The sequence below is a fragment of the Chamaea fasciata genome, unplaced genomic scaffold (genome assembly GCF_029207755.1).
Source record: "Chamaea fasciata isolate MVZ Bird 193981 ecotype frontalis unplaced genomic scaffold, bChaFas1.0.hap1 SCAF_8, whole genome shotgun sequence".
NCBI classification, from domain to species: domain Eukaryota; kingdom Metazoa; phylum Chordata; class Aves; order Passeriformes; family Sylviidae; genus Chamaea; species Chamaea fasciata.
Window position 1 is genome coordinate 18,035,678 of NW_027094093.1, and position 25,652 is coordinate 18,061,329.

Genomic DNA, 25,652 nt, shown 5'->3' on the forward strand with positions numbered 1-25,652 from the left:
TCGTTTTTTTGAAAGCATCGTTTGCTTTCACTAAAGCTGTAGGGCAGTTCTATTCCCTACATAGGTTTCTGTTAGTAATTTATTATTCTCAGAATGTGTGTGTCATTAACATGGCCTTTTTTGGCTGTTGAAAGATGGTAACCAGTGAAAGGCAGAGTTTGTTTGGAGTGCCATCAGAAACACACATTGGGGTTTATATTTACTGTTGTATTTTGAGATCTACTCGATAGGTGGTGTTGACTCCATTTAGTATATGCAGTGATTAATTAAAGAAATACCTTCTGCCACTGAGCCAGATTCTTAAGGGAAGTCAGAATATGTTATTTATATACTACCACTTTCATTACTGACATGCAAAGGTGTTAGACTTTGGAATGAAATGAGAGGAGCTAACTAAGAGCTCCAGATTATGTTTTAGGTACTCCTTGTGGCTCTTCCAAGCAGCAGAGCAGTGTAAATGATAGAATTTTAGACAATTGAAACATTTTAATAAAAAGTATTTAAGTGCTTTTGAAGCTTTTAAATGGAGATGGTAAGCTTTTAAATCTTGGAAGTTTTGAAGGGAATGATTACGTGCTGCAAAACACTCCGTATTTCCCTTGGTGGGGGGAAAGACCCTACTGTACTCATAGTTACTCTGTAGTAGTGGAGACTTTTGCACTGTCTTCAGGATCACAGGGAATTCACTTGCACTTTGAAGTGTGAAGTGATAATCCTCACAACTGCTTATTTCTTTATTAAATTTGCGGAAGTTAATTACATGCCCTGGTAATTTACAACAAAAAAAAAATCACAATTCTCTGATGCCAAGTAGGCAACTGAGTTTTCCAAGCTTCAGTTTAGTCCCTCATGCTGTAAGAAGAATTTGGCATTGGCACACATTATTACTATCATTCATCCAGAAAGTCTATTAATGTATGCACATTTTTCTACACAGTAGTGTCTCATGAGTAGGTCTTGGTAAATCTGCTATATGCAATTTACATGTATTTCATTATTTTATACTGCTGGACTTACTGTGAATGTCCTGCTTAGCATTTGTGGGTTGACTACTTGTGTTCTTTGGAAAATGAGAGCAGGACGTAATTAAAATCACTGTGTTTCATATGGCTAAATATACTGAGTATTTGTATGTGCTAAATATATTGCCATGCATATATTCAGAAATTAACTGATTTTTAAAACAGTGATATTTGATATTCATTAAGTTTGCTGTATTTCATATGCCTTCCCAACTGTAAGCAAATTGGAATTTGGAGGGATTTTTGGTGGCTTTCTGAATGGCTCTTGTTACAGTGTTGCTAGCTGGAAAACAAGAGTACCCCCCTCATCAAAGAAGGCAAAGTGGATCGTTCTGTTGGTGACAGATTGACCTCAAAGTGTACAATTGGGGAGGCCAGATCTAATAAAATAAAGCTGGCCATTGCTCTGTATTCTGTTATTAAGCATCTCAAAGTTAACTTGAGTAGTGATTAAATGTGGTTAAATGATTGGTACAGTGATAGAGAAGATAAAAAGATCGGGTTGTACTCTTTCACCAGTCCTAAATAGAAGCAAATAATTAAAAATGATGCTACATGAGAAATAACCCAAAAATACGCTATTTGTATGTTTGTTTAGAGTATTGGGGCAGCTGAGTTAAAAAGAAACACAAGCCTTTCTTCGTATTGTCATTTCTGTTTAACAATTTCTTGTTAAGGAGTTAAGTCCCATTTCAGTGGAACACCACCACTGATGCAGGGGATTCTAAGTTCAGCTGACACATTTTTAAGTTTCTGGACTGTCTGCCTTCCATTCTGTATGGTGTGACTGCTGCCCATATAGCCCATCAGAGAACTTCTTTGTGTCTCATTGCTTCATCAGCTTCATACAAAAATGCTACATTTGCCTACAAGTTTCCATCCATTTATCTAAAGAAAGTTTTCCAATGCTTTGCGAACTTCCCTATAAAACCAAAATAAAATTTTGAGTATACAGCTGTCAGTTCTCCCCAGCATATAATGCTGTGGGTCAGCCTTACCTGTGGAAGTTGTCCCTGTAATCACTCCTTTGGAACAACAGTTGCAAACAGCACCAAGTCAGGTACGTAAATGAGAACTTACTAAAATTAGGTCAGTGCCAAAATGGATTTAGACTGGGTGTCACTGTAAGAATGTGGAAGAGAGGTTTTGATTGACAGATCTGTTCTTAGATAGGCTTTAGAAAGGCCAAAATTTATTTGCTGTGTTGATACTTGAAGTTTTCTGGAGGTTCCGTGTTATGTAGCTCCCCTTACAGTGTGATTACAAAACATTTCGTTTCTGCTTAAGCAGAAACTTAAAAGTTTGGCTCTGATGACTTCTGCTATAGTGCAATTTTTTTGTCAATTAGTTATTGACTCCAGTTTATATGTAGCAATGCGTTGCTATTGTGGGAGAAACTGTAATGCTGAAAGCCGTGTGGTAGGTGCCTACAGAACGAATTCAAAACCCAAAATAGTGTATAACCAGAATTCCTTCACTGCTGAATAGGAATCTTGGTGATTGTGTTGATTTTTATATATATCTATGTAAAGAGAAGCTGAGGAAAGAGATCTTAAGTGAAAAGTACTTACTGGTAGAATTGCTTCCCTTATCTTGTTTATACTGATTAATTAAAAAATAGAAAGCACATAGGGTTAAAGATAAGATGGTACCACTGTTTTCTTCTTTATGTGTAATCTTGTTGCATGTCTCTACATAAGCTGTTCTGGCCACTCATCATAGTAACCAGCTGGGCCATTTCACCTGCTGGAGCCATTAAAGAGGACTCTCTCCCCCTAGATTAATCCCCTCCGACATTAGTTTTTTGCTCTGACAACTGGAGCAGGCATTCAGAATTTGCAGGTGGCCAGTGTGACGCACATAATTGCCTACAATTTTAGGCAATGAATAAAAATGGTCTACATTACTTGTCAAAGGTTGTATATGCAGTGCCAAGTGAGATCTATGGGAAGCCTTTTAGGGTTTAAAGAACAGTTAATAGCAAAGCTGCACAGTGCTTTTTTAATCATAATGCATTTGTAATATAGCATTTTGATCTTCTCCTTGTAGGAAATGGTGTTATATTAGCCACTTTTAAACATTTATGAGTGAAATTCAGTTATAGGAGAGTAAAAGTGATTATTCTTAGGCAGAACATGTTAGATTTCATTAAAAGTTTTAGCTTGCCCCTTCCTTGTTAAAATCTGTGGGGAGTCCTGTTCCTGGAGTGTTTCAAATCAGGATCTGAAGATTTAGAAGAGCTTTTTCTTTTATTTTTTTTCCTCCACTAAAGCTACTGCAAGACTAGAAAAGACAGTAGTAAATACTGATGTTATTTGTGGTTGTTTATAAATGTACTTCAACTGCACAGCATTAAGTGCAAAACCGTCGTGTGCTCAACAGTTCACGGAATGTTTCCTTGTATTTTAAAGATCCTAATGCTCAGTTGCATCAATTACAACTTTAAAAAGTGCATTATTTAAAGCATGATCATAAATTATCCACAACAAAAAATAGGCGACTCTAAAATGTACTACTCCTAGAAGAGCAGAGTTTGACCTTTCAGACCCAAGAGCCTTTTATTAACACCTGCCTGTAAGGAAAACCATGCCACACGCAGCTTTCGGATTCACGACCACAAAACTGATGAGGAAAGGCTTGAAGGGTTCAGTTTGTGTCACTTGCTGTTTGCCGTTTCCATTTCACAGATGATTAATCTTTCTGTGAAGAAAGGCCAGAGAAACAAAGCACATTGGGCTCTTCCTGCAGTTACTCCTTCTGAATGCACACTAGCTTGCTAACTAAAAGGCCTTTAGATTTCCTGCCGAGAGAGATGTTCTGAAAGTGAATGCAGCTGGTTGGAGGTCACCAGTGCAAGGCTCTTGCCATTGTGTAATGGAGGCTTTGGCAGGTTTCATTTTGGGGGGGGAGGGAGAAGGTGTTGGCGAAAAATTAATGCGGAATAAAAAGGGCTTTGGCCGTTTGAATTAATTTCTTGAGGGTGGATCATCAATAATAGGCTCCATTTCCTTTGCTCCCAATTTAAAAAAAAAATATATATATATATATTTGCTGTGTTTTGTCCTACCCATTCCCTTTTCTTAATGGCATGTTTATGTTGTACGTGGTCTCTCCCGCTGGATCCTGAAATGTTGCGTCTTACTGAGTTCGAAAAGCAATCTAAAATGTACTGATTTTTACATATATTTTATGAGCTCTGCTGATGTTCTTAGTGACAAGAGATGATACTCGAGTATTGTGTATGTAACTTTCTAAATGTGGGATTTGGATTACTTTAATAGTCTGTATTGCTCTTTAGTGACTTTAAAGCCGCAATTTCTGTTTTTCTGGGAGAGTAAAAATTTGTTTCTAAAAGGTGTTATCTAATTTTTAGTTTGTTTTGAATCTTAATTGATACATGCCTTGTTTATGGAAGAGAATAGTCTTGATATCCAGCTGAGTTTTTGACTTTGGTTTTTTTTTTGATCTTGCATAGGACGTAATGTGCAAAATCAAGACATGGGTAATAGATGAAAAGAAAGCTGTCCGCTTCTATCATGATTGGAATGACAAAGAGGTAGGCTATAAATATTACTCCATGAATTGACTTCTAATTTTGCTACCTGTTACTGGTTCTTTTTAAAGTTGTTGTTTTTTGTTTTTTTGGTTTTTTTAGATTTCATGTTCATAGTGTATTGAATGTTAAATAGCTGAATCTATGCTTATCTGTGATTCGCTTGTATGAATTACACTTGAATTCTGTAGCCTTCTCAGATGTGCCATGAGGAAAACGATCATAAAATTAATTTGAGTTGTTGTAAACAGTTTTTAAAATTCTCTCCTCTATTCTTACTTTCAGATTGATGTTCTGAACAAACATTTGTTTTTTACTTCGAAACCAATGATCTACTTGGTTAATCTCTCTGAGAAAGACTACATTAGAAAGAAAAACAAGTGGTGAGTGTGTACAGGTTGAATGTCTAAATTTGTATTTCTGTTTCACATTTTTCAATGGTCAGTAACTCCTTTCACATTTAGATCACCAAGGATAATAATTAAAATATCTATATGAACTAATCTTGCACTTCTGTTACTTGTTATACTCCCACTGACATGCTGTTTGAGTACAATGCATATGGTGAAACCTTGACGGAAACTGCAGAAAAGAATATGCTTTCCATCCTTACGTTCTAACATGAATCCATTAACTTTGAAGAAAATAGATTACGTTTAGAAGTACTAATTTGAATAAGCATATGGCTTTATCATGTTCTATAGTGCTGGTTGTCTGAACAACATCTTTTTCATTCCAAAGGAATGAATTGAATGCCAGAAGACTAAGGCTATGTGAATTGCACTGAAGTCTTTCAAACAAAATTGCACATTTTAACGTTACTCTTCTGTTTGCAGTTGAGTGCCTGGCTTTCTTGCCACTTCTTGTGTGTTGCTTGTGGTTTACAGGCCTCTTTTGATGGGCTTTAATGCCATGAATAGCTCAGGTTTTAGTCAGGTGTTTCTCACATCAATATTGTGACTCAGGTGTGTGATGGTTACAAAATCAATCTATCAGACATTCAGTGAACTGGATGAAGATCCAGTCCTAACGTGGCAGACATATGGTAGGAATCCACTGTTGAGAAGTACAGCATTTAGCATGTCGTTGGAAGCTCTAGATGGCATAAATACCACTCTGTGGAGGAGGGAACAGATTGGGTAGTTAGTATATGATGAAGGAAAATCTATAGCAGTGTGTTTAGTTTAAGAAAAGCCCAACCAAACAGTAAATCTTTTCATACAATTCAGAATTTTAAACACTGTACTTGTGAGACACTTTGAAGATGTATAAATGTATGTTTGTGAACAGATATATGCATGTAACTCATCCGAACAAATCAAAAGTATCTAAAGCGGAATATCTGAATTCTCCTAAAGTACACCCTCTGTTTCTCCCTGTACTTCATTAAGTACTTAGATGCACATGGTTTCAATTTTCCATTAAAAATTCTCATTTCCATATGATATCAAAGAGTGAGAAGGCTTTAAACTGAAAAATAAACATTCATAGACTGGAAGCCAAAACAATAATTAATGTCAGATGGTTAACTCCAATAAATCATTAGAATAAATTCTGTGAAATTACTGCAACTAAAACTGTCCTTTTGATACTCCAAGACATTTTGTGTTGGTACTAAAGAACAAAATTTTACGTGTTTTAATAGCAAACCCTCTCAGTCCCAAGCACAGACTTCAGAATAGACTTGACGAGCAATATAATAGTGTAAGCTCTTCATATTTGACCAAATTTTATCATTTTAAATTAATTTTTTCCTCTAAATATTTTTTGGGCATGACAATTTAAATTCAAAAGTGGTTCTACCCAAGGAAGTATTTAAAATCAGGGTAGTCATATTTGCTCTGTTATTGTAAGGTGATGCCTTTTTGAAAGTAAAAATGCTGTGGTTTCTTAAGGTGTGCTGTAACGGTACAGACGTGGAAGTTTACGTGAAAATGGATGAGTTGGTTTCCCTGTCCAAGAAAGGATCCTCACACCTGTATTTGGATGATTACAAGTAGAGATCACTGGCCCTAATTGTACAGTAAATACCATTTCCCAGACCCTAATGGTAGCCAGACTACTTAGGCGACGCCAGTCTGTGATTTAGCTGTCGCCAGTCACCCCATGTTTTTTGTGAGACTAGTTGTGATGATGACATAGTTAAACCCAATTGAAAGCAAATCTTTGGATAAATTGCAATTTTTAATTTGTAAAAAATCAGATGTTTGTGTTGAGGAGTCATATAATGAAGCCATTTAACTGTTTCTATTATAATTAATGATTTAGTTCTTAAAAAGTATACCCAGATCTCATGGATGTGAGTGTAATTGTAGCTGAAAGATCAAAGCCTGGGTATCTGAGTGATGTTCCAGAAGAGAATTTACCACATAGCCATTTTCAGTACAGTTTCTGCCTCCTGCTGTTCCTATTTTCCCTCAAGCTAGCCATTGACTACCCCCTGTGCATCCCTGCTCGTAAAAAATGATTGAGGAAGTATTTGTCATGTATTTATGAGTGGGAAACATTGTGTGATAGGGAAAGGCATCTACTAGAACCAGAAAGATTGCCATTTCCTTTCCTTCAGCTACTCTGCCACAGTTTTAAATCCTCTGTTTATGCAACAAAGCTTTTATATTTAAGAGCAGAATAAATGTTTTCTATGAAGGATGGTAACGGTAGGCTTCTGTCATTTATGTGGTGCAAGCAGATGTAAATGATTAGAATATATTTTACTGTTAGATGCCACTTTGTGATTTTTGTTATTATTTTGAGGGGCGGGTATTCATATTTGAAGTACAAGCCACATTTAGTTGTAGTCGTTCTTCTCAAAAAAGCTTATTTCTGAGCTTAATTCATAGTATTAGTGTAACAAAGGTAAGGTTAGTGCAGGAAATGCTCAGCCATAAAATGTTTTTGTCAGACTTTTGCAACTATAAATGTGTTTAAAAACAGGAGAGGAGAGGCTTTTTGATTTTGGGTGTAGAGGAAAACTAAAATTGTCTTTGTTTTTCTGGGTCACTCTTTCAGAATTAATGAACATTATAATTGTTAGTTAAAACATACTTAAATTTAAGTGCCAATGTGTTATTTTTCAATCCAAGAAAAGAAGAAAACACTGTGAAAGATAGGACTATTGTGTGTTTGAGTAGGTGTATTGACCTTTTGAAAGATGTAAAAACTGGAATGGCTCCAAGCAGTTACTTGCTGGTTTTAACAATGTTGAATTAGTCATTCAGTTGATTTATGATTAAGACCTAGCCCCTGAAGAGAAGCTGACATGGCAGCTGTGTTAGTCGCACTTGTGTTATGATCAGATGACAGTAATCTTGATGTTTATGGGGGAATCCGCTGAAACCATTCTTAATATGTACTGCTGTGCTCTAAATGATTATTTAAACTCTTCTTTTAATAATTCCTAATTTTTTTTTAATCTGGATCTAATACCTTAACCATGGTGTACTGTATGTGAGTTTTACCATGAAAATACTCAAAAATAGTAATAATAATAATAACAGTAATCAGTTAAAACTGCATTCTGAGTCCCAGGATATGGCATAAATCCAGGATATCAGATTTATCAGCCCTTGATCTAATTTAAGCTTTACATTTTAGTCTTGCTAAAGAGCGTGCTTCTAGTGGCACATAGGATGGATTCTAAATATGAAATATACTGAGCTAACTAGTGAGTCAGTGCAGTGGACCATGCTTAGCATTGTGTTTGATTTGGTATTTTGGACTGACTTGCAGCAAGCACCGGAAATACTGTATATGTTAAAGCCACATAACCGATCTTTTGACTCAACTTCTCAGGTCCAATAAAGTGAATTTCATCCTATGCTAGACTGTAATTCAAAAAGCCAGTTATGTTGCTAAAGACTTTCTCGTATCTTTAGCATTGTAACTAAATGGTCTGAGACTTGATTTTGGATTTCTGAACATTGTTTTCTCTAATATAATTCAGACTTGTTGACCATCCAAATGTATGTTAACATTATTTTAAAGGGTTTTTTTCTCAAAATGTTACAGTAGGCATTTTGTTAAAAAAATGTTGATCGGTGTTGATAGGATAGGGGCCTTAGTATTTTGCTCCTGTGTAGTTAGAAAAGTGACATATATGTCATAATAAATAAAATTTTGCTCATTAATTTTCATAGCATTTTTATTGTTCTTAAGCTTGAGGAGGTATAATGAGGACAGATGAAAGGTCCATCTTTTCTGGTATCATGTTTCTGACAGGCCACTAACAGATGTCCAGGGAAGATTATAGGAACAGATTAAGTAAACAGAGTATGTGCATCCACCTTCTTGCAATCTGTTATTGTAGAACTGGCTAAGTCAGATATGATGTAGTAGTGGTTAATGCTTTTTGACTGATTTTTATTCTATGCATTTACCCATTCACCTTTTGAACCCAAGTATACTTTTTGGTATCCCAATATCCTGGTTCAGGGACTTCCACAGCTGAACTATGTGCTATATGTAGAAGTATTTCCTTATGCGTGTTTTGGATCTGCCACATCATAATTTCATTTCATGCTCCTTAGATCTTGTATTATGAGAGTGAATAATCCTTTTCTATTCATCTTTTTCATACTGCTTCAAATGTTCCAAATATTTAAAAAGAATTGGAAGGGGTAGGGAAATCTGGCATGAAGAAAGAAATATCAAGGGTCAAGTAAAAGGAATACTCCGCAGGTTTGAATATGAATTAATCTGTTTCACTCAGTCGTTCACTTTTAAACTAGTTAGGAAACAAAGTTATAAATGGAGTTACTTATTACCATTTATGGTAACAAATGGGGACTTGGAGTTCTTGGTTGTTTTTCTGCTGGTGTGGATGTTTAGGCAATTACATTTTATTCCAATAAATGTATTTGAGAAATAATTGGAAGGAATTTTAAAGTAAGTTGTAATGCCAAGGTGGTGTTGAGATGTTTTCTTGACATAGCTGCTTAATGATTTTAAGGTTGTCTTCTATGCTGACAAATGAGGAAAATAATATTTTTTAAAATATTTTGCAGTTCTTGTTCCTGCGTTACAACTGAAATGCTTTAAAAGATTATTACGAGATAATATATGTTTTCTGGATGTAAGTAAAGTTTTGCGCACACAAGTTGAGAAGTCAGCTAACCATATCCAGAAGTTAGGCATCCTGCTACGTCTTGCTGCCTGAGAGAGAATATCTTACAGCTCAGGCTGTCAAAACTGTATGTTTTTCATAGAGCATTTACCTAGTATGGTAGGGGATAGTGCATGTTGTTTGCTTAATAAACAGTTATTCATTATTGTGTCTTATACAAATGAATTAATGAATGCAAATTAATTAGTCATCCATCAGCCAAATGGCAGTCTGTTTTCTTTCCAGCACCCTGTCTTTGACATTGCCAATTGACTTCTTGTAGTCCTCTGTTTTACTGATTCCAGTGACTTCATTCAGTTACTCTGTTTATCCCATACTTTTTGCCCCACCGTTTTCCACACTGATGTGTTCTCCATGGGTCTTTGACCGATTCCCTCTTCTTTGATTTCATCCCATTCTTGCTGGCTTAGTTCCAATACAGTCCTTTGGTCTGGATGATTTCTTTCACCAGACTTCCTGCTTTGCTTCACTTTGTTTTGCCTGCTCCTCTGGAGTCCCCTGTCTGTTTGAATGTGAATCCATATTGTTTGGGTAATAGCAGGTATTGGGGCAATGTCTTTAAGCATGGAAAGCTGAGTCCCATTCTCAACTACAGTGTGTAACCTCACTCCAGATGCAAAAGCACCTTCCTGGAGTCTAACTTCACTCCGCTGTTCATCTTTTGCCCAGGTGTGGTGGTTTATCTCTGATAGCAAGTTTGCTCTGTGCCAAATGTCTTGGTTCCTATGTAACAGGACAGCAAAATTTTTCAAGTAAGTTGTTTCTGTGTGTTTTAAAAATGGGCAAGGTTGTAATTTTTTCAAAAATTATGGTCCACCTGATTACAGCATGGTACTACTAAATAGCTAAAGTGTAGGTTGCAAAGTCAGGAGATAAAACCTCAGTAATTTACTTAGAATGTGTTGACTCTTGAACTAATAAAGAGAGGATTGATCATAATAGAGGGAAACCTGGATTTTGGGAAGGCCTGTCCTGGGCAAATGAGGGTACCATCACACTATGCTTAGAACTCATCAAAAGCTGCAGACTGTAGAGCAAGGTGAGCAGGAAGATGAAGGACTGCCTCTCCAGTGTTCTGAGTGACACATGACAGCCCAGCATCCCACAGCACCAAAACCTGCACAGCAGCCATGACCCACCAGGCTTCTTGTACTCTGAGAGCATCCATGTCAGCTACAAGCAACTTCTCCACTTCATTGCTGTGTGTATGATCTGTGTCTTATTAATTGCATATCATCCAAACCTCCCTTTGAACAGCATTGCTTCCCATCTTCCCTTTCTTCTCTGTGCAGGTGCTCTTCTCAGTGTTCTTAATTTTTTGTTTTGGCCATCATCACTGTAGTTTCTGATCTGTTTATACCCAATTCTGTGGGTTCAGTTGTAATGTTGAATGACTGCAGCTGTGGGTGTCTGGATGCCCTACCAGTTTTATACTTGGCTTGTGTAGTCTTATGAATTGCTATCTGCTAACGATGCTTCTTTTAATCTGCCATGGCAGTTGAGAAATCAAGTAATTTGTATGATATTTTATTTAAACTCCTGGACTTTCATAGGCAAAATCTAAAGCACAAAATCTAGTACTAACTTGCAACAAGCAAAAATTTACCTGCTTAAAAAGTTTCCAAATCTGTATAGGGTAAGAAAGGGCTTCTTTATTAGTATATACTGTCTTAACACCTAGGAAGCTTTGTTTCTCCTTGATCTTCGTTGAAATTGGGGACTTTGAATAAATATTTTTGTCCCTTTAATAAACACCTTTTTTCTGGAATGTTATCAGTGATTTATCTCCTGAATGACATCTGCAAAGACACTGTGTTCTGTCAGTCCTCTTTTTCAAAGGCCATCCTAGTGTGCTCAGTCATTCAAGTGTTTGTTGTATGTGGCTGTGGTCCCTCACTGAGCAATGCTGTCACTGTCTTAGCTGGCTAAGCAATGCTTTTCTCTCATTTATGATAGGTTAAAGCATTGTTTTACCAAGGTATAGTTTAATACAGGTTTACTATATTAGTTTTACTAACTACTAATGAGTTTGGGGGTTTTTGGTAGCTTGATACCTTTTTAAATACTCTAAGTGAGATTTTTAGCCTCAGTGTGTCTCAGCTTGCTTTTTATGTCATAATTTTTTATAATCAGACTAGCTTATATTTAGGAGAACAGGCCTTTCTCTTTCATAATACTCCAAGACAGTGATGTCCTAAACACTGAAATGGAAAGGGTGAAGGAGAAACTGTACTTTACTCACTTGTCGTTGTTAACGAATGGAAGAAAACAGGAAGGTAAGCATCTTAAGAAACCAGCTTTCATATTGAGGACCAGATTCTGGGATTTACAGTATATTTCAGTCTAGGGTTGTTAGTCCTGAGCACCATCAAAACAACCTCATCAACAGGTCCTCAGAAATGTTTGGAGGAGAACAGGGCACTAACCACAATATCAGTGCTGTCATCTAACTATTGTATCATTATCTCAGATGCAGATTTCAAATCCCATTTTTAGTGGTAAATAGTTGAGTAATGAATGTCACTCATACTTATTTTAGATTAAAGCAGTTTTACTGTGCATGTAAGCCTGTAGATGCTTTAAAATCTCTTCCACGTTTGAAGATCCTGATGAGAAACATCATTAGTAATGGAGAAGTGGAACAGACTTTGTTTCTTCTGGGTTGTTTTGAGTGTTAAAAGCACAGTCACCTTCACTGCACTGATTTTTGGCTATAATAGTGATGAAGGAATGAGAATAAAGTAAGGTGAAATAGTTTCCTCAATTAAATTTCTTGGGGATTAGGATTATTCTTTGATTGCAAATGAGTGTCTAAATTTTCTTGGAGACTGAGCTTTGTCCTGCTGCATTTTTCTGTTTTTTGTTGATTTAAAAAAATACTTCGTGAGGCAAATTGCAAAGGTCCGGTTAGACTTCTCTCCTTGTAGTTAAAATGCTGTCTCCTAATATACTCCAGTTTATCAAGTTATCTTTTTCTGCATGTGAGGGGAATTTTGGCAGGGTAGGAAGTGTAAAGACTCTTCTGCATAGGCTGTGGTTTCTCCTGTGAGCTTATTAATGCCCTATTTATGAGCCGGTCTTATCCTAGAAAGTAGGATTTGGTTTTTCTTAGAGAGAAATTTGCCCTGTTTTGCTTTACCAGTAAACTAGTAGAGATTTTTGCAAGAGATTATTCATGTTGAGTTGTTCATCCTTAAGTTGCTGAATATTAAGTTACTGAATATTAAGTTACTTATTTCTTCTTCATATTAATTTAGTAAGTCCTGTGCCTTTCAGAATGAATGAGCATTGTTAGCCTGTCTTTGTCAACTAGACAACATAAAACTTGTGCATAGCCCTTGAAGCAAATAAATTTCTCTTTCAAATCAAGGGGAAAAGAGATACTATGAGGTTGTGTCCCAGTCTTTTGGGTCATTGTTCCTGTATCTAACGTGGCATTTAAAAAACAGCAGTTGTTTTTGTGAGGGTCTGTTGTGAATCAGAAGATGGAGAGGAAGCTGTTGGATTACTTTGGAGGTGTGGCTGTGGTCTCACCTAATGTGATGGGAGTAGCTCCTCCTCTGTGTGAGGATCTGATGCCTCTTTGCTGCCTGTAACTGGTGGGTTTTGAGAGGAAAACTCTTGTGTTAGGCACATCAACAGTTGAAATAACTGGCAGATGAGCTCTGATTTTAGACATTTTTTAAAGCAAGAAGCACTTTGATAATACTGTCTTTTGTTAAGAAATCGCAAGAAAATACACTCATATAGCTTTGGTATTTTGAATTGGGAGCTGCAATCAATAATCCCACCTCTTGAGCAATGTCCCAATTCATAGGTGTCTTTTATTTCATGACATGTTACTCAGTATTGCAGTGTTTAATTTGCAGAGAAGTACTTGTATATCCGTCAAAAATTCTGCTTATTGAATTCATTTCTTGAAACATTTCATGCTATCACTTCCTATAGAATTGTGTTAATATCTTTAAGTTCTTTTGGCTGAAGCTGATTTTATTTCACCTACCATTATTTCTCTTGTGCAGGGTATTGGTGATACCTATAGGGTCTGGGAAAAATACTCATCTTGAAATTGTTCTTTGTGAGTGGTCTGCAACATCTCCTTCTCTGGGGGAATATGTTCTGTAACATTGTTCTGTTTTCTATAAATAGGGACTACATGGAAACATCAGGCAGTCAGACATTTATTATAAATGGGAAAACTAATAATTGAGGAGGATGATTCTTTTATACAATTGGAAATGAAGGTTCCTGTGGCTTTGGCACCCTTTTTTTAAGTTTCCTTTTTCTAAGTGACTTCTTTGTTTCACAGTTGACAGACACATTTTTCATTGATGATTATTTTGAAAATCAGATGCATTTTTTTAAAAAATAGTTTTAATTTTATGGTTATTTACAGCTCATTTTTTTTTGTATTAAATATAGGGAAACATGTTTTCATTTAACTTCTTGTTTTTCCCAAGAAACATATCTTACCTTCTAAAGTTTTGGCATAGTATTTTATTTTCACAGTTAGAGTTTCTTCTAATGACTAATATGGATGACTAATGTTCAGATGTTGGTAGTCACTAGTCTTACAGTGGATGGAACCATGTATTCTTGTCTGGAAACCAGGAGAAGATGTGTGTTCATGTTTAAACTGGGAAGTTTGTACATTATCTATGTTCAATTGAAGAACTGTCAGATGAGGCATTGGGTATGAGTATCTTATTATCCCTTATTACCAATGCTTGAGCTTAATTATTTTTAATTTGGAGAGAAATTAAATAGAATATAAATCCAAATAATGTTTAGGATTTACTGTGTTCTGTATTAGTTTCTAAAGCCTGAAGAGATGTTTAGAAGATAGGTATTTGGAAGAGACTTAAGTGTATGTGCTGGTTTTGTACTTCACTGGGTTTAACCATATTCATTGTATATTGAGTCTTCTTGTTCTCCTGCATTGGCACAGTAGTACATTCCTGAAGCAAAAATGTTTTTAAATCCAAATGGCTTTTATTAAAGAAAATAAAATCTTACACCTAATACATTGAAACACTGCACAATGTTGCCGATCTAAAACATGTGATGGTACTTCCAGCTTATGTTTTATTTCAGAGGCTCATTAAATGCATACCTGTTTTTTATTTAATAAAATCTTTATGTCCCAGGATATTCAGATTAATGAAGTGTGCATGCATGTGCATGTGTGTTCAGTTTCCCATAGGATTTTCAAAAATTATTATTAGTAGTAGTATTTAAAAATAACTTTATGGAGGATAAGTGCTTGTCTTTGGCTCCCTCTATCTGCCTGTCTCTACTTGTCTTTGTGAACTAACATTTTTTTCATTACTTGATCCATCATATGGATTAGAATCAGCAGATAAGATGTCTACTAGTATTTCATATAGGCACTGGGTAAAATAAATAAGTAAATTGAAGTATGGTAAAGAGACATGGAGGACTAATAAGAAATTAAGTTTTCAAGCTTAAAAGCCAGGTTAATGTCTTTGTGGTCAGACAGTGACTTGTTGAAGTACATTTCCATTCCATTCAGAGTCTAATTTTTGTACTGGGCCTTTTATAAAGACACATAAAGATCAAAGTATAGTAAATGGAAACACGGGTTTAGCTGCCTGTCTTGCAGTAGTGTGTGGCATCTAATAGCCTTTTGTTTCTGGTCTCTAGGTATGTTAGTACCCTATTGACATAGAAGGAAACTAGAATGTTCTATTACTGATTTCTGACAAACAGGAATTGTTTGATATGCTAAAGCTATTTCTGACAGAAGATAGAAAGTTTTGACAAACATGCATGGCGCAGCAAGTGTCCAATTCTAAAGAGCAAAATAAATGCAAACCACCATTATGGGGAACACAAACAGCCTGAAAGCAAGTTATCAGTAAGCAAATAATTGTTGAACTGTTATGAATGGAATAGGATGTTGAAATAGGGCATGATTGGCTGATGTTACATATGTCCTTGATTACCTTCCTTGTGCTTTTATCCTAATAAGTGACATTCTTTGTATTCCCTTGGATGGCTAGACAGTCTGACACTGAAGAAGAATAAATATTGCATGTGGTACACATTAAGCTGTCATCTAGGACAGCATTTATAAAAAGTAACTAGAAAAATTCATAAGAAATTCTGCAGTGCTACAGTTTCCTGGCTCCAGTCATAATTGTCAAAGTTCTTGACACATTCAGGTCTTCTGAAATGATTTGGGTTTACAGCTACTTGGTGTATGAATAATTATTAAGGATTCATTTTTTCTGATAATGCAGACTGTTAATGTTCTCAAAATGATGCATTTTCATCAAAGACCATGGAGTGATTTAAGAAAAAAAAAAAGTGTTGTGTATATAGCTAGTTCTCTTGCAACAGTCAGAACTAGAAGATGTATATGTTTAAAATAAAACTATGTGATAAAATTAAAGAGCTCATTTTCAAATGCTGTCTTTGAATCTTAGAAATTCCATCATAAGCTCATGTATTGTTACAATTATTGTTATTTGGAAATGGACCTTTTTATGTAAAATATCAGCCTTCTGTTTTTCTTCGCTGACTTGAAATTAAGACTCAGAAGCAACATAGCAGGATATCATCATCTCTGCAAGGGCAGTGGAGAAAACCCCTTTTGAACTATCTAAGCTGATGAGTTAGTGTTTGAATGGTAATTATTTTACTCTAATTTCAAGAAGAGGGAAGTGTAGGAATTATATTCTTCATACTCTTAAATCCCTGAATTCCTTGTGATGGCTTTTACAGTGACCAAGAAATATTTAATGGCTCTTTTGTATTTCGGTGTATTTAGCTGTTGCCTAACATAATACCATGATACTCACTGCAGTTTGACACAAAAATTCATGATAAAAATTTTAAGGGTTTCTGTCCCTGACTGTGCCGTTAGAACTGTACACTGTATTTGTGGTATAACTTGGTTTTGCTTCATGTGAAAATGCAGCCTTCTTTCGTTATTATTTAGTTCATGTGTGATTTGGGGTTTTTTTTAATTATTATTACTATTTTTTTTACTGAGTTAAGCATATCCCATAAGGAAGAAGGGAAAAAAACCTATTACCACCTCATCAAGTTACTTGAGGATTAACATAATTTTATCGGCGACATTGTGCTTATTCTCTTATTCTTCTTCCAAGCAGCCTATAACTTACAAGATCTCATTGTAAGTAGCTTGGGAAAATAGACCCATTGGTTCTTTCATAAAATTTGCATTTAATGTTAAATGAAAATCTTAAAAGAGTTTTTAGAAAAGGGTTGGGGAAAAAAAATCTGTATTCATGTGAAGGGATAAAGCTGAAACACCTGTTTAGGTTGAAAAAAGTTTTCTCTGAGTATAACACTACTCAAATGTTACAGGTAACTGTTAACTCTGTGGACCACTACAGAGCACAAAATATTTGCCCAACTGGTAAATTGAACTGTAAGCCCCACTGTGGGAAATTGCTTTGCTGTGCTCCAAACAGCAGTTATCTTAGTAATTGTACCTGAATTCTTTTGTGGCTAATAGACATTTGATGTCCTTCTTACCATGACGGAATTAGTTTATTGCAATATATTAATTGTAAAAATTTCAGGTTAAGATGTGTTCATGTAGTTTGATATGGGCTGAACATGATTTTTAATTGGTGCTCTGCGAGCACTGGCATTTGAGTTGAGAATGTGCATAACCCCGCATTTCACATTCTAAACTGGCACTCGCAACAAGGAGCTTATCAGAGCAAATTGTCTAGTCCATCCCCTTCCTCACTCAAAACCTAATGACCCTTTATCATCATGGTTTAGATTGCTGGACACAGATGTGAGAAAATACAAGTAATCTACAGGTAACTACAGTAGCTGCACTGATGTTCTCAGAGAACTGACTGCTGGGAAGATAAAAAGCTTCCCACAGAGCCTGTGACTTTCCAACAGCAAAGCACATCATGAGCTCATACATGAAGTTTTATTTGCTGAAGATTCACAATAAGATGCATTAGGACATTCAGCAGGGTCCCTTCTTAGATGAGCACAAGAATTCAGTGGGGTTGTTAGTTGATGCACTAGTGCATGGCTTCACACTAAAACTAGAAAGTGCAACAATACCAATAACGTTTCTTTTTGGGAGCACCACAAGGTACAGCTGTAATGTATTGATGTTAATGTAGTTTGTTCCTTGATAGTAAGCCATCTAATGTCATTGGACTTTTTTGTCTTGTTATGGAAAGTATTCAGGTGTGAAGCAAATGTTTGTTAGGAAAAAAAGCTGCTGGCTGTTAAAATACTGTTAGCAGTACATGTGAGATATGAAGAAGTAAAGTAGAACTAAGGTCTTATATGAAAAGACTTACGTATAATTAATTACCATCTTTTTTACTCAGCATTTTTTGTTGTAATAAAGTAGATCTAACAATATCTGTGTTCAGATACTTTGCCAAGGACTGGGAAGGAAATAAAGTACTCTTCAGATAAATTTCACATACCCTTAGGTTAATAAGGTAATGATCTTGTTTACTATTTTTAATTATTTAAATTTTTTTTGTAATTCAAGAAGCAGTTTTTAGTGATTCAGTAAGGTTGAAATGCATCTATTAAACCATATGGGAATGATCAATGTGAATCAGTCTGTCCGCACTTTCTTTCTCTTCTAAAGTAACTTACGTATAAGCAAGTTACTTACCTAGAAAAAAAAATGAATGCTGAAATGCCTTTTTTCCCCCCCTCTTTTTTAATTATCTGTGAATTTAGAGGTTGTGAGGAAAGAGATAACATGGCATGAGAGGTACAGGTCATCTGGAAATGATGATTCACAGAGGGTGGTATTAATTATTTAGCAGGTAGTAAGCATTACAGTGGTCCTCTTTGCATAAAATGGTAATCCTCAAAAAGCCAAAACTGCAAGCCTAAGAAAACCTGTGAACAGCCCCCTCCCCCCAGAAAGAAACAAAATACAAATCCCACAAACAACTTATCCCTTCCTCTGGTGGAATGACCAAGACGAAGTTGTCTTTTTTAAGTGAAGTCCTTCTGCCCTGTGCAATCATCCTCAAAGCTTCTGTGGTCTCAGGGAGTTGCTCTGTTGACAGTTGCTGCTGTTGGTGCCAAACCTTTGAGCAAGAGGGCTGCCTGTAAGGCTCTGCCTCTCGAGCTGAGCCCGTGACCGGAACAGCAGTCTCCTTAATTTTCTGTCCTATTGTTGATCCTCCATGTGAGTGAACTACAAGGCACTCTGAAAACTATATAATCTTTGCTCCTCATTCTGTTCTACTTCTTTATGCCCATTTTCCAGCTTATGCCAGCCTAAATAGTAATAAGCAGAACTCCTTATTGCAGAGCCTAACAGACACGCTCTAAGAAATTACTTTCTGAGATTACATGTATCTTTGGTTCACAGTAAAGACATGCAGAAATGTTTTCTCTTGTTCACTAGCAAATAGGACCTATGGGAAAAGAAATATCTATTCCCTTGTACTATTTTGTCTTTTGTTTGAGGAGGACAAAAGAAGTAAAGGGCTATACATTCTGAAAGAATGATTCCCCCCTTTTTAAAGTTTTAAATTAATTATGATGAAATCCATGTACTAATTGCAGCAAACATTTGCTATATCCTTTTATGATATAGGCTGTGTATTCATATTCAGTAGTGGCTTTAATTCTCAACTACAGTAGACATTCAGAAAAACAGAAAAAAACGTTGGCTGCTACAAAGTTTTGTTTGAGCTTTTTAAACTGAGTGATTAGCAGAAATAATGACCCTGTCAGCCTTAATCACATTAAAATGTGGTTAACATCATTTAATTTTTTCCACTTAATATGCGAAAATTTCCAGTAGATTTGCAGTGAAGGCCATTGAAATTCCATTAGAACAAGAATAAAAATTTCAGGCATCATTTATTCAGAGAGGGAATAAAGGTCTCGTCTGAAAACTGCTGAATCTTCCTGTTACAGAAACTATGAATCATTGCATTGAGCAGTACCTTTAGCTTCTGTAGTACTGCATCTGGGTTGCTTCTGAATGAGCGGAATGCAATTTTAGCGTGGTGCTTTTCTGAAAATTGCAACATATAAGTTTTTTTTTCAAATTCAATAAAAGCTTTTTCTGTAAAGGATTATTATGCAATCTAACTGCTGTAGAGCTGGGGAAATGCTTCTGGTTTAGACATCTCATCACTGTGAAGTTCCATATTTTGCGTTATTTATATTAAAACGTAAAAAAAAGATGTCCTCTTTCTGATTGATTCATAATGTGTAGTTGGGCTTTCTTTGTGGTGAAAAGTGAAATTGAGGACATGCACAGCTTTCACTAGAATATTGTCATATGAAGTCTTCTGCAGTCTTGGCATTTCTTGTTGCAGGCTCCACAGGTTTGTACCAGAAGAACAGATACAGTAGCTATGAGTGTGATAGAGAAACTATCAACTGCATCTTTTTCAGAGAGAAGTTTTTGTTTCAAGGAAAGATACAGTATTGGTTAGTGTTACCATGTTTCAGATTGCTATATTTAGATTCCCATTTTTTTGTCCTTTTTCTGTGTATCAGACAAGATTTCATCTGATAATTGGAAGTGCTAACAGTACAGCTATATGCTCTGTGCTTTTCTAGACTTTACTGAAGGGCTTGTGTCTAATAGTTCTTTATAATAGATATTGCTTCATCTATCTGGTGTATCTTTATTGTCTCTGGTACTTTAACTGTACAGTGGATTGTTTGTTTGTTTTTGTTTATTAAATTGGTATTTTATACCTGAGTCTTGTTTATTTCAGCCTATTACATAACTGCTTTGTCATCTTTTTAGTGGGAAAAAATCATCACTATGCATTGGATTTGTGCAGAGCAAATTTCAAAATGTCAGGTTTTGTACAATTTATTTTTAAACAAAATTGTAAGAAAGTACAGTGGTAGATGATTAATGTAATGCTAAATACTGTGAGATACACAGTGGTTAAGGAATGTTTATTTGAAATAGCTGTTGCTAAATTTAAGAATTGAGCAGACCTAACAGGAATTTGGAAGTGTCTCAGATGTACCTCTGTATGTTGAAGCATGAAGGAAGCTGAGCAGGAAGCAAGTCTGTGACCAGGCCCAGAACTCATAACCCTGGAAATGAGATAAAAGGAAGCAGGAGCATGGGAGTGACCAAAGCAAGGTTAGGAGGGAGGTGTGAATTCAGTGAAGTGTCAGTTCTGTGGGTCACATTTGGGGGCATCTTGCTAAAGAGCTGTTGGACCAGGATGGATGGCTTTGAAGACTGGAGAATAACACTGGGAGAAGAAAGCAGAGTGAGCAACAGAATGTGAAGAACTCTTGGATGGGAAAGTGGCCATATTTTAGGGAAAAGGATCAGAAGAGACTGTGCTTCCTAGATTTTTCTCCTTGGAATCCATGGCATGAAATTCAGAGGTACTATGTCTTTTTGCTTCTGTGCTCTTAGCGAGTACCTGTGACACCTTGCAGGAGAACAACTTCTGGTCCGTTGGGGGGCAGATGCTCACTGTAGTTCCATTAGCTCAAAGACAGGTTTGTGTAATGGGTATTTAATGAGTACATTCAGTTTAGAATTCAGCATGTTTATTGGTTGCTTTTTTATAAATTGGAAATTATGTGCTGCCATATTAAGTGTCTTAATGCTGTAATGGGGTACATTTCAAAGTCAGAAAATGTCACAATGAGAGTTGTCAGTGCACTTCAGAATCAGCGTCCTGCCCGAAAGGGTTGTCTTCTTAGGGGTGTACCTTTCCTTTATGGCCAGCCTTACTCCATGAATAGGACAAGCTTGTTTTTGAGGATGCAGTAGGGTTGGGTGGAAAGGAGACTCCTGATGGAATTCCCTTTTTCTGGAGCAAAACTTGATACTAATGTGGGGCTGTAGAAGGAAGGTCTTATGTTAAAGGCACGCGCCTGGAGATTTGGTGACGAGGGACTGGATTTTACTTTTGTCTCTTCTAGATCTCTGTTTGTGGTACCAAGTATCTTAATTTTCTTTATTTGAGTGGTTGGTCTAATGAAGTCCAGTGCCATTATTAGTGCTATTTTAACAATTGTACCTTGTCCAGATTTCAAGATGAATTACTGCCAAGGTATGATACAAGTACTGCAGCCACCTCTTCTGCTTTACCTGTGCTGTGAGTGGTACTGGTAACTAGCTATGGTATAATGGGCTACTTCTGACTTTATGTACATTTTATTTTGGAAGAGCAGAACTCATAAAGTCTTGTTGTCTAGGAGTTTTGAGTCTTGTTTCCTTAGAACAGTGATTCTGAATTGTTAATTATTTCGCCTTCTTTAAAAAGCAGTGACATCCAGCACTGAACACAGGTAGCATCTGTCTGACAGTCCTACTGCTGCTGGTCAGCGGGCCAGCACTAGCCAAGTCAAGTATGTGGGGGTTGAGTTCTGTCTGCCTTCTTCCCAGTGAAGGCATTGGTTCTTACAAAAGGTGTAGGAACTTGATTTGTATGAAATTGAGACCTCTTTGTCCTCCTGTGCATTTCTGTATAGCGTTTTAGTACTTCTGAATTCACAAAGTGTAGTGCTTCCTTGTAACTATATGGTAATCCCTAAATTACTGTAATCCCTCCTCTGCATTCAGTACAGAACCAGTTATTGTTGGTAGCGACACAGTGTAATGACTTCCATAAATTAATTAAGGTGGTGATTTGTTGTGGGTTTTTTGTTTTGTTTTGTTTTTAACAGCAGCTGATTGTTCTGCATTTAGTATTGGGAGACAGTTCACAGAACCTTGCTGCTGCCTTGGGTTGAAAATGTTCTGCTAATTTCCAGCCTATTTTTTTACATGTCTGGTTTACTTCATTGGTGGTTCAGGCAGCTTTCTCCTGTAGACTAAATAGTATCTTATCTAATTGGTGTTTATCTCCTGTACTTATTTAAAGCAGGCAGTATCAATTTTCTCTCTCTCTGTCATTTACATGAGGTTCCCATCTCCCTGATAATCTTAGACATGTTCTGAATTTAGCTGACCACAGCTGCACGTAGTGCTCCTTATTCTTTCAGGAATACCTTGTATGCTGATACAAAGCATCCTGTTAAGCAAAGTAAAGCATTTCCAGTAGGATCTGTACATGAAATTTGCCTTTTCCTTATTGCATTGTCCTGGTGGCTTAGAATTGCTTTGAAGAACTCTAACCTAGTGTGATCTCCCTTCTGTCACTTTCAGTTGCTGCTGCTGCTGACTTTCCTTGAGGGAAATGTCTCCTGCTCTGGTATTGAACATAAAATTTGCATGCAACTAATGTTTGTGTCAAGGTCATTAATATAGTTAACACAATCAGTCCTTAGTTTGATCCTGGTGAAGTTTGATTTAGTACCCTAAAAGATTAATTTGTTCTCCTGTTATCATATCCAGTGCATTGCTCAGTCCTCAGTCTCTACAAATCCACCTTCCCTTCTTCTCCAACTGAATGAGTAGTTTTACACACAGCACACTATCAAATACTTTATAGATGTATTTCTCCTGCACAGAAAATCATATATCATATCAATTTATCAGGACATGCTTTATTTTTTCCTTTAAACCAAATTACTTGCGTTTACCCAACGTTATTTTCTGTCATCATTTCTTCTTTGATGGTGTCATTACTCAACCAAACTAAGACTAAAATTGCATTGTGTATGTTGATTAAGTGACTCTTTGGTGGAGAAATGTATTGACTATCATGTCCCAGAATAACTGCCCAATATGATTTTTTTAGTACTTTTCCTTTGACTAGGTCTACTTTTAACCATCTGTTACTTACTACAGCAGGGCTCTTCCCTGGTGATCAGGTCTTTTCCATACTTAAATTCTGTGCTGCTTCTAAAACAGAAGAAAACATGTGAGCATTAAAATAAGAACAGTGCTTTTCATTGAAAATGTCATTGAAGTGTTCATTGTTACTGCAATGCTTCTCAAACCCTATGTGCTAGAAGAGTGTAGGTGATTGCTTGAAGCAAATAAACAGCATTTCTAATGATAAGAAAGCATCTGGACACAAGCTGAATAATTCACAATGTCAATAGTGCTTTGGATGTATGTATTATTTTAGTCCTGACTTGCGTAATTGGATGAAGTGTTTTCAACTGCTGTTTTGGATAGCAAGGATGAACTACAGAAAGTAGAAATCATTTTATTGAGACTGCTAGAAGACTAGATTTTTTTTTTTCTTTTTTACTTGGGAGATGATTAATGTTTTACATTTTTAACTGCATATTTATGTCATAGTTTTTCTTTTCAGTGTAACTGTAGATCAGATCACATTCCTTATAGCATATCCCATGCGTGTTTGAACTACTTTGAAAAAGTGAAATGATGTGATGTTTAGCTACAGAGAAATGTCAAAAACAATGCATTTATATGATATGAAAGATTTGCAAGCGCGAGCTAGCAATTGATAGTAATATTATAATTAGCTCTTTATAACAGCCTGTTTTTTATTCATGAACATTTTCATTTATGTTGACAACTATCATGTTTGCCACCACACATGGAGCCTTTCCTTTACTCGGAAGAGACTGAACATGAATTAGTATGTTTTTGGGTTTATGTTCTGACTTTCTATTGAAACATGGTTTCTGGGCCAAGTCACAAAAATAAAAGTAGCTTGCTTTTTAGGTTTGACTTTTTGATCCCATTGTTAGTGCTAGTGTTTGTAAGGGTAAAGCATACCACAGCACTGGTGATGGTGCTTCGAGGTGGAGTTCTTTTCAGTCAAATTGGATTTTTATTGTTGAAATTGCTGAGGGTGTTGAATACTTCCCATTCCCATAACTGATACAAAAATTAAGATAGGTAAACTAACAGTTTTATAATAAATCAAATTTTAATTTTGTACTTGCAAATAAAAATATTTTGTGCACACCCACCCACAGAATAAGATTATTTACTTCTGACAGAAATTTACTTTGTCATTCCATTTTCAGCCTTAAAAATCTCCGTGTCTAACAGATCCTTTAGTCTGTCAAATAAATGAAGCATGACACTGATCCAGATACTTACTCTAGCTTCTGAAAAAAATCTAAGTTACTGCTCCCCTAGGACAAGTATGTTTTAGTAGATGATTCAGACATAGTTAATTTTTTTTTTCATTTCACTGTAGTTTAGACAGGTAAACAGACTGTGTCTGTGGAATTGAACATTTTTGTGACAGCTTTTCAAATTAGTGAAGTACATTTCAAACAAGGCATCTCTGCACGCTGTGAAAATCCTGAACTCGTTTTAGTGTCTTACTTGGACACGAACATGTTCATGTGACAGTATAGTATATGCTGTTGTATTTATTAGGCATTATTTTGGGTGAGTTTATCAGCAGGAGGCATGACCAAGTCACATCACATAATTTTAGGCATATAAGGTGAGGGTTAGTTTCTAAAGCAGGCTATGAAAAGAGGAGAGGGGAGATGCTTTAAGAAGAAAATGAGAAAGGGAGCCCTAATTTAAGTACTCTGAATTGCCCTCAGAAGAGCCTCCTACTTCATTAACTATATGGGGAGCAGAGCGAGATTAAGTGTCTAAATCAGGGGTCTGAAATAAAGCCTTGTATTCTTTGAGTTGTTCTAGGTTGAATATTAACCATTCAACGAAACACTTTTGTCGTTATACTGAGAGTTTAGGGGATGTTCTTTCTCTGGATAAATGCCAAAGTTAATTTCATTTATTGAGTAGCATATTCCAGTCTAATGGCAAGTTTGATCTTTTTTTTCATCAAAAAACCCACAACTTAGCCCAGTGTCACCAGCTTCTGTGATTCTTTTTACTCATCTCATTAAAATTGCTTCTAAAAATACAGAATTGTAGTATTCTGTGATCACAGAATGTATTTGTTAATGGCCCAAAGGTGCAGGGGGAATAAGCAGGTTTTACTATTTTAAATCAAGTATTTTTATTGTAGTAATATTTGACTCTCGCAATTTTGATACTTTTGGTAATTGTTAGCAACTGATAGAGGAAGAGAACATTCATGTGAAATCTTTGGTCTGGAGAGCC

The 25,652-nt window shown here is 36.1% G+C and overlaps 1 protein-coding gene across 4 annotated transcripts in view; it reads left to right on the forward strand.

Moving 5' to 3' along the window:
* Positions 1–25,652, forward strand: part of OLA1 (Obg like ATPase 1) — a 114,114-nt gene that overhangs the window by 71,066 nt on the left and 17,396 nt on the right. For all 4 annotated transcript variants that reach the window (XM_066189916.1, XM_066189915.1, XM_066189917.1 and 1 more), the window contains 2 exons: positions 4,498–4,578; positions 4,861–4,958. In XM_066189916.1, the coding sequence (XP_066046013.1) occupies positions 4,498–4,578; positions 4,861–4,958 (179 nt within the window). The remainder of the gene's footprint in view (positions 1–4,497; positions 4,579–4,860; positions 4,959–25,652) is intronic.